The 16,391-nt window shown below is 40.5% G+C and overlaps 1 protein-coding gene across 2 annotated transcripts; it reads right to left on the bottom strand.

The window, feature by feature from the left end:
- Window positions 1–8,190: 8,190 nt before the first annotated feature.
- On the bottom strand, window positions 8,191–15,505 carry LOC140068281 (perilipin-3-like). 2 transcript variants are annotated; one of them, XM_072113989.1, is made up of 8 exons: window positions 15,384–15,505; window positions 15,106–15,191; window positions 12,365–12,560; window positions 11,528–11,610; window positions 10,373–10,658; window positions 9,247–9,446; window positions 9,014–9,133; window positions 8,191–8,707 (listed from the first exon to the last, which is right to left on the bottom strand). In XM_072113989.1, the coding sequence occupies exons 2-8, from the start codon at window positions 15,160–15,162 to the stop codon at window positions 8,345–8,347; spliced, it is 1,305 nt and encodes a 434-aa protein (XP_071970090.1). In that variant the 5' UTR covers window positions 15,163–15,191; window positions 15,384–15,505; the 3' UTR covers window positions 8,191–8,344. The 2 variants fall into 2 exon arrangements, with proteins under 2 accessions (XP_071970090.1, XP_071970091.1); XM_072113990.1 differs by having other exon boundaries at window positions 9,310–9,446.
- Window positions 15,506–16,391: the final 886 nt, after the last annotated feature.

The following is a 16,391-nucleotide window of genomic DNA, read 5'->3' as shown; positions in this document are numbered from 1 at the left end:
CAGTCTTTTTCACTACTTTCGTGACTTGGATGTCCACCTTCGGAATGGAGTTCTAAATTTTAGATTTTTCGTCGTCAAACACCAGTCTGTTTCTGAAGTCTTTAGCTACAGGTTATCTATAGGGAAGAGAAACCTAGAGTCGTGTTTTTGCTCCTGAATCTCTAGCTGCTCCTCCTCACCACCTTGGTAGGAACAGGAAGCCCCTTCAGGATCTGAATCTATCTCCTCCGGATTGGGTTCAGAGGGTTTGAACCTTTTTTGAGGAAGTCCTTCAGAAAAGAGGGATGCAACTGTGCTTTTTACTTCTGATTTAAACATAGATCTCATCTCATCCATGAAGGACGCTTTTTCCTCGCGCATGATGTTATCCACACAATCCTTGCACATCGGTTTCTTATAGGATTCTGGAAGTTTGTTAAAACACATGTTGCATCTACGGGATTGAAGAGTCTTAGTTTTTGACTTATCATCCTTTCTTTCCTCTTTCTTATCTTTTTCCTTTTTCTCCTAGGTGTGAGAAGAAAATACCAGGATGTACAGGGGATATATATATATATATATATATATATATATATATATATATATATATATATACACACACACACAGGGCCCCCCCTCCACAACTCCACCCTCCAGACCCCCTTAACTTACAGACATCTGAGGAAGGGGGATTGGGTCCATTTTTTTTGTCTCCACTGCCTGCGGACAAGGGAGGAGGTAGAGGTGTGAGTGGAGCGGTGTCAATAAAATTTTCAGCAATGGAATGTATCATACTAACCTGCACCCTGCGACACTTAGACAAGAAATCCTGCGGAAGTCTTAGTAGAAGGAGTCTCTAGCAGACTCTCCGCTTTTTAAACTCACCGCTCCTCGTTCCTGACTCCCGAACGCCAATGACGCAGAGGCCGACGTCACTTCCGGTGCGACGCGCAAACCGGAAGTCGTCATTGCGGCCTGTGGAACGCAGTTTGCGTTCCACCGTTGGGAGCCAGAACACATGGTGCTGCCGTAAATCGCTGAGGGACCGCAGGAATTGCACCTAACACCTCTCCTTGATGTCAGCCAGGAAGGAATCCGATCGAGGCCCAGAGAGGAGAGGATCTTAGTACCAGGTACCGCGCCTCCATGGCGCCCCCCTCCGCTCCCACCCCCCTAAGGAGATGAGAAGGAGAGAGACCCTCTCTTCCCCCTGACCTGTGTAGGGACAGGAAGAACACTGGAGAGGGATGCAGGGGGAGGGACATTTAACCTCTCTTGTTCCTGTCCCTGCAGAGGTCAAGGGGTAATCCTCCAGGTGGGCCGTCTTGGGGGACGTCATGGAAAACAAGCCCTCACACAGCTCTTTTGAAGGTGGGGAGTGCAAAATAAAAATGCAAAAACAAAAAAGGGTCTGGTTGTTAAGGGGTTAAGTGCAACTATTGAATGCATGCACAAATATTGGAAGATATATTTTGCTATCACAGCCATAAGCTTCTCCAAGGATCCGTAATAAATGGAGGCAGGAAGGGCTATTCCATATGGGGTAAGGACCATTGGACCTCCCGTTTTTGTGATATGCGAGGGTCTTATCACTAAGGCAACAACAGATCAGCAACTTAGGTGGGAAAACCCCTTTAACTGTATTAGTGCTTCTCCATAGTAAAGTACTACTTATAATAAAACTGATTACTTCCACTCTGCCTTTAGAACAAGAAATGGTGACATGTAGCCAAATGTCCTTGTAAGGAATACCTTTGGCTTAGGTTTTCAATACAGGGTTCATTTCCTATGACACTTTGAAGCTACAACATATTTCTATTCTTCTGTAATTTTTGCCCTTCAGCTTTAGTATAATCGTGTTGAAACAGTGTAATGCTCCTTGTAAAACAAATTTTCTGAAATTCATACAAATTGAAGCTTGTTTAATAGTTATTTCTACTCATGGTCTCATCAAAACTGTAAAGAAAAACAGTCACAATTGAAAGAAGCAAATATTAGAAAACCGTATTGTATTTATTGTATAAAGAGCAACAAATACTGTCATGTTTCTTTAAAGGAAACCAACCACCTAAAAAAACACATAAAAAAACCATTAATACTCATCCGTCAGTCGCTAATCTTAACGCGCCGGGATCACCTAGAATAGAAAGTTATAATTAGCAGCATGGAGCGCTCTGGGCTCCTAATTATGCACGCCCTTTCCTCCTCCCTCTGAGGTCACACGAGAGGTCTGAATTCATGCTGAGAGAGGGAGGTGGCCACTTCATAGCATGTAACCACGGTGATGTCATCTAAGGCCATGTTACATTTGCATAGTCTACCCGATGAATGTATCTGATCACATGAAATCACATCAGCCTCCATGGAGAGGAGTAGAAGTTTATGGAGGCACACTGTGATCATGCCATGATACTGCCATGTGATCAATTCCATATATGGGCTAGAATTTGCTACTGTAACTGGGTAAAGGACCTTAGATGACATCACTTTGGTCACATTAACCCCTTACCGACATGTGATGTAGTATTACGTCGCATGCCGGGTCCCGGTGCATGGAGAGGGCTTGCGGGCCGAGCCCTCTCCATAGCCGGTAAGTCTTTGCTGCAAATTGCAGCAAAGGCTTACCGGTAACACCCGCGATCAGTGCCAGCGCCGATTCCAGGTGTTTTCAGGCTGATCGCCGCCGGCTAAGCTGCTGGCAGCTTCAAAAAGATGGCGGCGCATGGGCACCGCCATCTTTCCGAGGATCGTCGCTCCCCATCATCAGGGAGCGGCGATCCGTCGCCATGGTAGCCTCGGGTCTCACAAAGACCCGAGGATACTTCGGGTTACCCCATGCATTACAATGTGCTATCAGCACATTGTAATGTATGAGCAGTAAAATCCCCATATACTGCCAAACTGTAGTATGGCAGTATATGATAGGATCTAACCTAGGGTTAATGTAACCTAGGGTTAATGTACCCTAGGGAGTCTGAAATATAGTAAAAATAAAAATTAAAAAAGTTAAAAAAAATAATAATAAAAAAACCCTAAAAACTCAAATCCCCCCTTTCTCTAGAACTGATATAAACAGCAAAAATCATAAACAAAATGCCCGATCTATAAAAATATGATAATGGATTTTCACCACGTTTAACTCTGTAAAATTGCGCCAAGGTCGAAAATGGCACTTTTTTGCCATTTTAAAAAAAATTAAAAATTCTATAAAAAGTGATCAAAAGGTTGCACAGTCCTAAAAATGATAACATTGTAAACGTCATCAAAATCCGCAAAAAACTACACCACCCACAGCTACATACCCCAAAGTATAAAAAAGTTATTAGCGCCAGAAGATGGCAAAATCCCCCAAAACATTTTCGTACAGGAGGTTTTAATTTTTTTAAATGTATGAAAACAAATTTATATAGGTTTTATAATGTTATCGTACCGACCCACAGAATAAAGTAGACATGTCATTTGGGGCGTACAGTGAAATCCGTAAAATCCAAGCCCACAAGAATACGGCACAAACGCAGGGTTTTTTTTTTACAAATTTCACTGCATTTGGAATTTTTTTCACGCTTCCCAGTACACAGCATGGAATATTAAATACCAACATTTTGAAGTGTAATTTGTTTCGCAGAAAATAAGCCATCACACAGCTCTGTACATGGAAAAATAAAAAAGTTAGATTTTTGTAGGTGGGGAGTGAAAAATTAAAACGCAAAAACGAAAAAGGGCTGCGGCGTTAAGGGGTTAAATGCTGAGAAGTGGCATGGGACATGGAAAGGTGTAAATGGTATGGGCTGGCCAAGCAGGACATGCCCCCACAAATGCCAGGCAACATAAGATAAAGTTGAATTATGGAGATTTAAGGGAAATCATTTTTATCTAAAAAGGTTTTGTCAGTTAAAATGGCTCTATAGGAACTTATCACTAGCTGTATTTGTGAAAATGTGGTGACAGGCTCCAAGTCTTTTTGGGTGGAGAAAAAAAGGAATTAATCTTACTGGTAATTTGGTTTCTTTGAATCCACCATGACAACTCCAACTAGAGGTTGCTCTCATATCATAAACTGTGTTAGAAGCAAGTCGAATTCTTTTCCATTGTGCCCCCATGACATCACCACCTGGAGATTTAGCAAATTACTTAGGGAGGGAGCACTGCCTGGATAATTCTCCTTATGAAGGCCAATTCTCCTGATGACATGATGTCTAGACGGTAATGTCATGCAAAGGTTAATGGATTGGACCGTGTGGCTGCTCCAAAGAGGCACCTCTATTTTCTGCCCATGGTGCTGCTAAAACTCTGGTAGAATGTGCTTTGATTTGTAAATTGGTAGCTTTCACTTATTCGAACATTTGAATCTTTCCTCTGCTTTTTAGTAATGTTGAAGTACTGGATAACTAAAAAGAATTCCATTGATTTCTCAGATCTGCACAAAAAGAAGAGAGTATGATCTTCTTGCTCCTATGAAATTGTAAAACCATGGGGAGAAACAAAGGATCAAATTTTAAGACAATCCTAGCATTTAAAAACACAGAGAAAGGGTTATTTATATCATAGGGGTTGAAGGTCCCCTAATATACATGCTGATGTATTGGCAATTAGAAAATACATTGAGTGTAAGATATCCAATATCTATTTTCTGTATAGGTTTAAAGGAAACCTACCACTTACAAGTGGTAGGTTTAGACACATATACATGGCACCAGCTCAGGGTGAGCTGGTGCCAGATCATATTTTTGTTAGGGGAACAAAGCCCCTATCGCCGTTTTATAAGTTATATTAACTTTTAACTCGGCGCACCGCACTTGGGCACGGCGCACCATGCGCGTGCCCGTGCGTGCGCCGGATTCTAAAGTGCTGGAGAGCCGGTGACGTCACCGACCTCTCCGGCACACGAGCGCCTGCGCAACTTAGCACGGCCTATTTCCCCGTGCTAATAATTCTGTTAATCCAGGGATGTTTTGCTCAAGTAGAACCAAAATCGATACTCAGCGTCGATACTTGGACTTTCAGAGTGTTTGGTTTTAACCCCTTACAAAAGTCTGTTTGTAGGAATTTGAGCAATTTTTTGCCACACCAGGGGGTAAATGTATCAGTTTTTCAGTGTCCACTTTTTGAATTTTCCTGAAGTTGGCCTACTTATATTGCATCTTAAATTGTTCCCCTCTGATGCATGTGATGAGTTGCCTGTTTAAAAAGTTGCATAAGTGAGTCTAGTCTCAAATAGTAGCTCCCAAAAGTAAGTCTGGGTCTAGCTCTGTTTTGGGACTTATTAGTTGCAAGAATAGGACAATTTCAGGGCCAAAAAGTCTCACAAGTTGAACATCTGGGCTTCAAAAGATAATTACAACACCACACTAAATCCTGAAAGCAGCAACTTTGAGACTTTTGGTGCAGATTTGAGCAGTGTTCCAAACTGTGAAAAGTCACAAAAAGTTGCACACAAAAAAAATAAATAAAAATGCTATAGATGTGATACATGTCCCCCCAAAAATATAATTTTTTGGATCTTCAAGTAAATGGCTTTATGCACTGGTTTCCTTCTGTTCCTATTGGTTTCCTATCAGTGACTTAGTTTTTAGTAGGACCCTTTCAGGATCCATACAACTAAGGACCTCATGACAGGCATTTTATATCCTGGAATAGAAGATCTCAAATGAAGGAAAAGTAGTTCTTTGGCCAAAATGGAGCAATCCGTATTAATCTGGTTGGCAAAGCTTATGCAGAACATTCAGTAGCACAAGAATTTTTTTTTTTTTTTTGGGGGGGGGGGGGGGGGATGATCCCAAGGGTCTAGAGAAAAAGGAAAATCCATTCCGTTTTGGATTTCTAGGTATGTACCATAGCATAAAAATAGGTTGTTTATTCTATGGATCACCACGATACCCAATTTATTGTTAAATGTGGCCAATTTTACAGACTTACAAGTGTAGAGAATTGCATTTGTAGAAAAATCATAACTTTATTTGTATTGAAAGAGCTGTCAGACTATTTTAACCCCTTAAGGACATAGCCAGTTTATAGCTTAAAGGGGTAGTCTTGCCTGGGCATTCACATTGTTTCATTAATCTGAGATATATATTTTACACACACACACACTTCTTCAATTAGATATTAAGAAAATAAATTCACCCGTGTGAAGATAATTTTTCATAAATGTAGTCATATGGTCCCTTGGGGGGGAAATTGTGTTCTTGGATACAACCACCTCCGGTGAAGTGATTGCACAAAGAAACAAAAAGGTTTTGGTATATGAAATATGGTATCTGGGAGTCACTGCATTTACTACAGCCGTCCTGTGGTAATGATTGCTGAAGCCAGATGGTCAGGCAGAACTTTATAGCACCTGCCTGGCCACTGCTGGCAAAATGTGAGGTGGTTGTATCTGGGGAAGCCAAATAGTCTTTAAGGGACAACATGGCTACATTTATGAGAAATTATCTTCACACAGGATCTTTTTTTTTTTTTTTTTTTTAAATATCCAATTGAAGAAATGCTACATATGGCAAGTGAATTAAATGTGAATGCCCAGATGGGAATAATGATCAGCCCCATATTTTGTATTCTGACGTGTCACTTTATATGGTTAACTTTTGAACACTTATCAGAGCGATTGAGATTGTTTTGTCCTCACATGTACTTCACTTTAGCGGTAAAATGTTGGCTGATAAATCAAAACTTTCCTTTTGTAAATAAAATTTGAAACATTTTCAATTTGACAAAAATTGCTGTCAGGCAGATCGATTCACCACCTAAATAAGTTGCTGAATAACATTTCTCATATGTCTATTTTACATTATCATTTTTGTACAAAATAATTTTGATGTCAGGCGGCTTACAAATTGAATATTGAGTTTCCATATTTTTGGAATTTACCATTTTTGGGATACTGAAATTTTACATATTTAGCATTAAAAACCACCTATATAAATCAACCCATTTTCAAATCTGCACCCCTCTATCAGAAACAGCTTTTATGAAGGTTGTTAACCTCTTGAGATCTTCATATTAAATCAAAATGGAGGCGAAATTTAGAATGGTCAAATTTGGATGTTATATGGTTCAAGAGGATTACGGGGATACCAGACTTGAATATTTTTTATGTTTTACTAAATAAATGCCTAATGAGGGGCAAAAATCTATCATTTTTGTAACAGTATCATTCTGGAGTACATATGTTTTTTGATCACTTATTTAATCCCAAATAGGTAAAAAAAATTTCTGGTGTGTTTTTACAGCATTAATTGTGCAGGTTCAATTTTTTTTTTTTTTTTTTTTTTATTCGACGGGTTGTTACATGGTGATACCATGTGGGGATTGTGTAGGGATTTTGACCTCATGTCATTTCATGTGTTAATGGGGATTTGGGGCATTTCTTCATGTACCAAGGTGGAAGAACTGGTGAAAAATATTCAATAAATACATTAACATGCAATCTGATTGCTTGTTCATGCTAATACTCTGCAATACTAATGTATAGCACAACGTGGTTATCTAGTAAGCAATGTAATTCAATAGAATGCTCCAAAAGAATTCCAATCCAAAGTACACCATGGGATAAATTATCTAGTTTACATTACTTACATTTAAAGTTTAACAGAAAGGCTCATAACTTCCAAGTCAGGCTCAGTTCTTACCAATCTTTTGCAAGTTCCCTTCCCATTATCAATTATTGGAATAATTCCATTACACTTGTGTGAATGGATGTATTTTAAAGTTGATAGGGAACAGAAGGTGAACACAAGTAATTTTTTAAGCTACATTCACACTGCCATATGGGGTGGGGCCTATAGACATACCCCCCCATAGATTGCAATTGGTGCATGGCCCTCTGCGGGAGCGGTATGTTGCAGCACACGTGCGGCACCGTAGCATTCCATACCCCCTGAAAAGATAGGACATGTCCCATCTTTTCTCGGCATACGGCACTGTGCACCATGTTCCTCTATGGAGAGGGGCAGGGTGAACAGTGCTCACAGTATGGCGGGCAATGGCAGTGCGAATGTAGCCTTAGTTTGCAACAATTGCTAAACCCACCACCAAGTTATCATTTTTCTCTATTCATTAGTTAGAATCCAGTTTTGGTGGAGAAAAAAAAAAAAAAAAAACCATGTACTGCCCTTATTCTTAATCTTTACATATTTTATATTGTAATGTTTTTAGACCAATTCAGAAGAGACTTGAAGCTTGGGTTGTGCACAAGAACAACAAAATTCAGAATGACTGATTGCAGAGCAAGTTTTATAAATTTTAGTACAATTAAAGTACAAAATGTGTTAATTACCAATGGACTAGCTCAAAAGTAACTCGGAGATACACACCACAAGTCATCTCCTTCAAAGATAAGTGCAAACACCTGGGGTTTCATATTCACTCATTGCACCTTTGCAGGCTCATCTTCAGGGTCTTCTGGGCGTTCAACCAGCTGAGGTGCAAAAGGGCCCACCAACCACGTTAAGGGGGTGTTTACAACTACAAAACTTAAGAGCTCATTCACATAGTCATGGACTTTTGTGGCTTGTTCTCTGCTCTGTGTCAGAATACCTGAAGAAATATCTCCAAGTGAGTGAGCAGAAGAGAAGGAAGAATGCAGGTCTTGAGCAGTTTGCCGTAGTTGTTGCATTCGGTCTTGAATGTTAGCTGGCAGGCCCTGTGCTCCAGATACCAGAGTAAAGCAAGTAGTTTGTATTTGCTTCGTCAATGAACGAGTCATGGTTAACACACGGGAATCCAATGGCTGTCAAGACAAAATTACATATTAGCCCTAAAGATTTGGAAGAGCATGAAGAAATTCTATAGTCTGTTAGTTTATGGTATTCTCTTGTAACAGAAGTTAACACTATGCATTTGGTTGATAACCAACAATGCATTCAGAGAAGACCAGCCCACCTGACAGTTTTAGCAAATATATACAACAGTGTTATTGCCAAACACATTTAGGACTTAAAGACTAGGTAGAAAGACAACTGGAACAGATCTTATTTTCCTAAATCAAGAGGAAGCCATTTATTAACAAAAATTGGTAAAGGAAACAATGTTTTACCTCGGCATGTTCTTTTTCACCATCTACAGATCCATTCTCTGACTGTTTATGACTCCAGTCCAACCACAGCTGGTTCAGTTTCTCTTGCCCTCCATGGACACTCTGCTTAACCATCTCCAACTTAATGAAGAATAAATAGGTTTAGAAAGGGAATGGTTCTCATGCAAACTAAGCACAATGCATTAAAACAGAAGCAAGTAGGAAACAGTTGGAGCCAAATATTTGAGTCATACCAGGTCAATAGTTTGGTGCAGCTGTGCTAGAGTTTCCATAGTGCTCATCTGGGCATTCCTCACCTTGCCCAAAGAATGCTGGTATGCACGATGACGGAGACGAGAAGACAAAGAGCCTAAACGGACATAGTAACTCTGCTGGTCCCTTTGTTGCTGAATTGGTGCCACTTCGAATCCCTCTACAGTTGCAGCAAGCTGAGCTATGAAATTTAATATATATTTAAGCTTAGAAGCTATACTCCATGAAGACATTATGGGAAATATATACCAATACCACTACAAAGTCTATAAACTAGAGCCCAAAGGAAATAATATTTGGTGCCTTGTAAGCTTCCAGCTAGTTGCCCATGGAAACATCTAAAGGTTGATCAGAGAACCACCACAAGTCTCTTTGCCCCATCCTGCATTAAATTATTTACTCTAATATTTTCAGCTGAAGAACTAAATATGCAATGTCACATCCCCTTGTTAGGGAATTTTGAGCAAAGTGGAATAAATGCTTTAGTATGTGTAAGCGTGTCAATGGACCCATGGCAAAACAATGTTTATCTACAAAACCTGGAAGATTACAGTACTTTGACATTTAATAAATCCCACACCTTTGCCCTTAAAACATTACACATTTCACCATTAGACTCGACAGTCTTAGGCCTCATGTACATGGCTGTGCAAAGATTGTAGCTCGTACTGTACAGGCAGACATGGCCACATGAACAGAACTCTTAAGTATGAGGCCCTATGCCGATACTGAATGAAATCTATTGTAGTGTAAGACTATCTAGCAGTTTGTCTCCAGAAGGCTTTGCATTGAAAGTGCACACATTTTGGTCAAAGCCACACCTTTTGATAAATTGTCTAAAACTCTTAAAGGCTATAATGGCATTTTACCGGTAAAATTTATGAAACTGCATCAAAACTCATTGCAATGCAATTTAAACTGCAACGCAGTGAGGCAGTCTCCAGATTTTCACATTTTCCTGCAGCACTATGCAGAGACCGTGACTCATGCCTCCTTGTAAGCTTACCTGGCACCCTGGAGTAGCGAGTCAGGATGTATTAATTTTTAGACAAAAGTTATTTTCCCTTTAAGAAGGAGCAGCAAAAGTGTTAAAACCAAGGTACTCACACAGCTCTTCATCTGTCATAGGAAGGTAGTGATCAACCCACTCTTCTGATTTTCCCAAGACTGTATCCAGGCTGCTGGTAACAAACTGTCCCACTTGGGTGTCCATCACTGTTGAGACTACTGACCTAGTTACACCGACACCACCCTGTACAGCACCAGTAGCCAAACCCATTATACCAGACACTGCACCCGTAACAGTGTCCCGGGCACCAGTAACTGTATTGGTCACAACTCCAACAACTGCATCACGTGCGCCAGTCACCAGGTCTTTTGTATTAGATACCACCTGCACAGAAAAGTATCACATTAAAGGCTTATGCAAATCTCTTTACCCCCATAGCACACTAACCCAATAAACACACCCAACATTCTATGGTCCTTTTTAACCTCAGGAAACCTTAGAACCAGTTTTGCCAATTGTTGGAAATACAGCTGAGTAAATGCATTGAAGCAGATTCCTTTAGCAGACATATATACTACTGCTGAAAAGTTATGGGTCACTTTGAAAGAAAATGCAGTTCTCAAAAATAAGGAAATTTCTATAAAACCATCTTAAATACACTATTCATTGTTCATGTGGTAACTAACTATTAGGTGTATACAGGCCCATTTCCACCACTCCAGTGGAGTAACCTTTATGTGCACTATTAGGTACTATTACATCCTGGTGCTGCATGGAGAGAGCTCACAGGTTGAGCCCTCTCCATACATGACAGGTGTCAGCTGTATATTACAGCCGACACCCACCTGTAACTGCAGTTGAAAGTTAACCTGCTAAAGGGGTATTCTGGAATTATGAAAAGCGATACAAAAGCCCATGATGATATAAATTGACATTGACTTGTTATACTCATTTGTCAAAATAGAGCTAAAATAGTTTGATTTTATGATTCACAAAATTATGGCCTCTCTAAAGTAGGTGGAATCACCAAGAGGGCTACCACTTGAAACTGCAAGTCCCATGATCCTTTAGTTCAGCAACTACTCCCCCTTCTGCTCTGCTCCCAGTGACGATCTAACAGACCATCCTGCTCTGTTATAGTATTGATGTGTAACTGCCATCACAGCACATTATTTCACCGAGATAATTTCACAACACTGGCCATACAGGAGGCACTGCAAGCAACCCACTACAGCCAATGTAAAATATCTTACCTTTTCAGTTGGCTGCTGAAGAATAGGCAATGTGGATTCCAGTTTGTCCAAACCTTTGCAAGCAAGTTCATTAGCTGTGGCAACTAAATATAAAAGGGAACAACTTGAATTTTTACATTAAAAATCTTGACCAGTTTCAGCAAACTAATTTTTGTATACAAGTTCTACAGTGGCATCGTGTGGCCAGAAGCAGTCTAGCTCTGAGTGCCATGCACCCATTTTACAGAAGCACAGCACCTCTGCTCAAAGGATGCAAGTACAGCTTCATTTTATTTATTTATTTTTTTTAAACAGAGGTTTGGTAACAAATGCCTAGTATTCTGCATGGTTTACATACAAAACTGGTGCTTGTTATCAATTTTTTGATTGAAATGCATATGTGATTAGGCCAAGCTCCTCTCCATTCCAATTGGATTGCATTTTGAAATACAATCAAGACAAAACGTGTGAACATAGCCTTACTTGCAGTGGAGAAAACTGTACCCTAATCATGTGATGGACAAAGGTGTGCAGCATGTAATAACTAATTGCTGCAAGATGGTTACACAGCTCCCCACACTGAAAATTCTTCATTAATGACTCAATTACTAGGCGATAGTGACATTTTACACCACTTACCAAGCTGTTCATATGCCATTTAGCACCCTGTTGAAATACCCTTCTAAGAAGTCTGAATGGAGAATGCACTTTTGGAATTACCTTACAGTACCCAATTGCATGGAAAATAGTATCCATTTAATCTTACACCACAATCCACTTTTTTCTCAATATAGCTATAGGCCTTTAATATGTTCAGACAAATTAGTCAGATAGACATTTTATACTTTAGAGACTTACTCTGTGGCTCCAGAATGCTTATAAGAGGCTTTGATCCAGTTACTGCAACATCAGTTAAGGTTTTTGCTCCCTTCTCAGCAACATCACAAACGTTGCGGATGTATGGATGACTATCCTTTGTACTGTTGTAGACGGCACTCACCACACTGCATGCAGAGCTGACAAGGGGCAGTTGTGTTACACGTTCCACCACATTCTGTTATGGATAAGCAAATTCATTTTCTGATCAGGAGAGGAAAACTTGCCAGAAGATTTATACAATCAACTAGACATTTCTAGTTACTGACATGCAGTCCTATAAAAAGTTCTGTTTACTTCCCATGGGTAGAAATATGCCCATGTTCTTGTGATGGGCAGATTTCTATACACTGGAAGTAAACAGAAGCTTTATATAAAGGACAGCAAGCACAGATCTAGAAAACCATGAGACATCGATACAGAAATTCTATTGGAAAATTGTACAACTTGTTACCAAAATAATATCAATCTGCTGAAAGTGGACAGTCCCTTTAACTAGCATAACCCCATTATAGAACTAGGGAGAGGCAGGCATAAAAAAAAAAAAAAAAAAAACGACAATGGTGCTTCAGATAGCCAGCGAGATGAAATCGGCAGGGAACAACAAGAACATAAGCCCTTTGTAATTTCCCAAACTGAATGGTGAAGTATACAGGTCACTCCCTCCAATCATCATTAATTACCTTGCAGAAGAGGCACAATTACTAGCCATAAAACCAGATGAAATAAAAACATGTCAAGAGGCAGATAATTTTCTAATAAAGTTATATATATTGTAGCATTTGTGCCAAGCTTCCATTAGAAGACCTTGTCCCCAGAAGACAAGCGCTTGTGTTACCCATCACAAGGCTCAGAACCTGGTGCCAGGCCTTAGTAATTTGATCCTAGTATACACTGCTGCAAACAGCTAAGGACAAACAAAGACCAGATGTGTATATATTTTTGAATTCTGCTTGAAATTAGCCATGATTAAAGAGGATTTCCCCTGTTGAGAGATCAGTGCTAAGAGTTTTTACAGATGAGCTTTAAACAAATATCCACTTGCTGTAGGGAAAAGTGACAAAACAGCTCATTCACTGATACTTCCTTCCCCAAGTGCTCATGCCTAGATCACAACACCCAGAGTACCCAAATACTTCAAAGGGAGCAGAGGTGGATAAGTAAACAGTCTTTTAGCCTCATCTTTCAGGAGACAAGCACATACAGATGAGCCACTGCATGGTCTGAAACCATTGTTTCAGACAGCTTTTAGAGGGCAAAGTCAGTTCAGTACCTAGAACTATGCCTGTAACTAATTCAAGTGCTCCAGGAGACATCACCTGCCCCCATCATACATATTTAACCCCACTACACTTCTCCCCCACATTCCTGCTGCAAGCTTTAACAAAAAAAAAAAAAAAAATTAAATAAAATTTACACCAAACATTGGGCAGTATTCCATGTGCTTTGAGCCACCAAACAGCATTTAAAGGACACCTGTCATCAGGTCTGTGTCACTTGCCCTGTCACCTCTACCTGTTGGAGCAGCTCACAAGGATCCCATCCCAGCCTTTATCTAGTTATTTCATACATTATTCATTATAAAATCATCTATTCTTTATCATGTAAATGAGGCTGGTCACATGGTCAGAGGCAGTGATGTCACCCCTGTTACCCCTCCCCTCTCCTCCCCCTGCTCATGTCTGTGTGTAACGTATAGTAAAGCATGGCTAGTGTGCTGACATACTGCATCCTCCTAATACACATGTGTGATACACAGACATCAGCTACACATGAATCTAACATGGCTGCCTGGAGCTGCTGTATCTCTCCTACACACACAAATGCACACACAGGCTGCAGGGGGTGTGGCCACCAGCACCAGGAAGCACATTATACAGCCTCACATCATTATACAGGCTGTCAGTCATGCACTGGGGGTGTGGCTGTGCCTCCCACTCATGAATAGAGTGGACAGCTTGAATATGCTAATGCTTCATTGGACATTTCACGGGTCATTTGCATACAGCTTTAGGACCTCATTGCTTAGGTTTACAGGCATGTAGAGGGACAATGAAGGGATAGAGGCAATGCTCTCTAATGGCAGTTTATGAAAATATATTTAGTTTAGGGGGGTTATTTTGCATGACAGGTTCTCTTTAAGTTAAACAGAGCCCTACGGTAACATCTATTTTAATATGATTAAAACATCAAGGTTCTGTACACTATAAAGCCCAACATAAGGGTACATGAATTCATGATCTTCCAGCAACTAAAGTTCCTGCTTTAGAGAGAAAATAAATAAAGGATTCTTTATACATAATGGTACATGAGAGTTCCAAAATAAATGGGAGTTGATACTAGTAAGGATCACTCATACCCATACCCCGAGGGATTCTTTTAGTTTAGTGCTGTAAAAGCTGGCGACAGATTCCCTTTTAATTTGTTTTGTTTCCTTTTTAATCTTGTATCAATTTCTGTAGGCTGCCGATATTTTGCCCATAATCCAGGATGGAAACCCCACCATATGTGAAAAAAATCCCCCTTAGATTGAGCCAGTGGCACTGCCCTGATGGCAAGATACGTCCCTGCTCTTTGGCGATAGTTGCACTGCACATGGTGTCCTTTTAAGATGCAAAGGACAAGCCGCTGCCTGCACGAAGTCCATGAGTTATTGCGCATACAGCCGCCAATGGAGATAAGCGGGCGCCCCTGCAATCCAGAGTCCAGTCACCCCACTTCACCTGTTGATCCGGGGTCTCCTCCACTTGGGCAGTGTTATCCATTTCGCTTGCCGACATGATGCCAGGAGAAGAAGCTGATAATTCACCTGCGGACAAATCAAGACCACATAGAAAGTAAGGCTGAAAGTTAGACAAAGCAATGCTTCTCTTATACAGCCAGCTCCGCCATGCCAGCGATACAAGCGCCAGAGTCTACGGCACCCACAAAACCCAATAACGGAGCCTACTGCTCGGCCGTACAGGTCACCTCCGTGTCCCCCAAGCCGCCCTTCTCTCACCCAGCCAACAAGTGCTGTGCCTCAGCGCGCTTCTCCTCCTCACGCCGGGCCGCTATTTAAAGAGACGGTGACGTCGCGTCAGTCCCGGATCTGATAGGGGCGGGGTTATTAGAGGGAGGGGCTGGGACTGGAAGATTCACTAATTCATTATGAGGCACATTGACGGAAAATGGGAATGGGAGTGTTCTCCAATAAAAGCGGGGTCTGGAAGGATTCCACCAGCGAACACACCGCTTTTCTTCCGCCTGACCTCCACTGGCGTTGTCTCTGCTCATACTGTTTTTGTCACAATAGCTTAGGCTTATCTATAGATGGAAATTTATAGGAATTCCACCACTGGGGAAGACAAGATTTCAACCAAACACACTTACTCGCGGGTGTGCTGTCCCGGATTCCGGGACATACCTTGAATAGTGCTGAAATGACTTCATTCCAAAGTAAAATCAAGTTTTAAAATATTCTATTAAGGCAGTCTTGTGAGTGTGAGTGTCTGTAAGGGAAGCGCTCATCTATAAGCAGGGACCAGAGAGTGGGTGGCTATGTTAGCAGGCAGTAAGCATGCATAATTAGTAGCAAAAGAGACTTGTACTGCCTTCCTTCCTTCCTTTTACAGAACACAACTTAATACTGCCTATATATATATACATATACACACACACACACAAAAAAAAACTACTACAATACCTTCTCCAATAAACAAGAATGTAACTAACTAAATATATTATAATACTGCATTTTATGTACATGTATATAACTACTATAATACTGCCCCTGTGTACAAGAATATAACTACTATAATACTGTCCCCTATGTACAAGAATATAACTACTATAATACTGCCTCCTATGAACAAGAATATAACTACTATAATACTGCCCCCTATGTACAAGAATATAACTACTATAATATTGCCCCTGTGTACAAGAATATAACTACTATACTACTGCGCCCTATGTACAAGAATATAACTACTATAATACTGCCCCCTATGTACAAGAATATAACTAA

This window comes from Engystomops pustulosus, chromosome 1, assembly GCF_040894005.1.
Source record: "Engystomops pustulosus chromosome 1, aEngPut4.maternal, whole genome shotgun sequence".
Lineage (NCBI taxonomy): Eukaryota > Metazoa > Chordata > Amphibia > Anura > Leptodactylidae > Engystomops > Engystomops pustulosus.
The sequence above is the reverse complement of the archived record's forward strand: the minus strand, read 5'-3'. Positions and strand labels throughout refer to the sequence as shown.

Excerpts from the sequence above, each read along its gene's own strand:
- LOC140068281 (XM_072113989.1), bottom strand. The coding sequence starts at position 15,162 with ATGTCGGCAAGCGAAATGGATAACACTGCCCAAGTGGAGGAGACCCCG. Across the intron at positions 12,561-15,105 it reads AGGAGACCCCGGATCAACAG|AATGTGGTGGAACGTGTAAC; the intron begins GTGAAGTGGGGT and ends TATCCATAACAG. Across the intron at positions 10,659-11,527 it reads TTCAGCAGCCAACTGAAAAG|GTGGTATCTAATACAAAAGA; the intron begins GTAAGATATTTT and ends TTTTCTGTGCAG.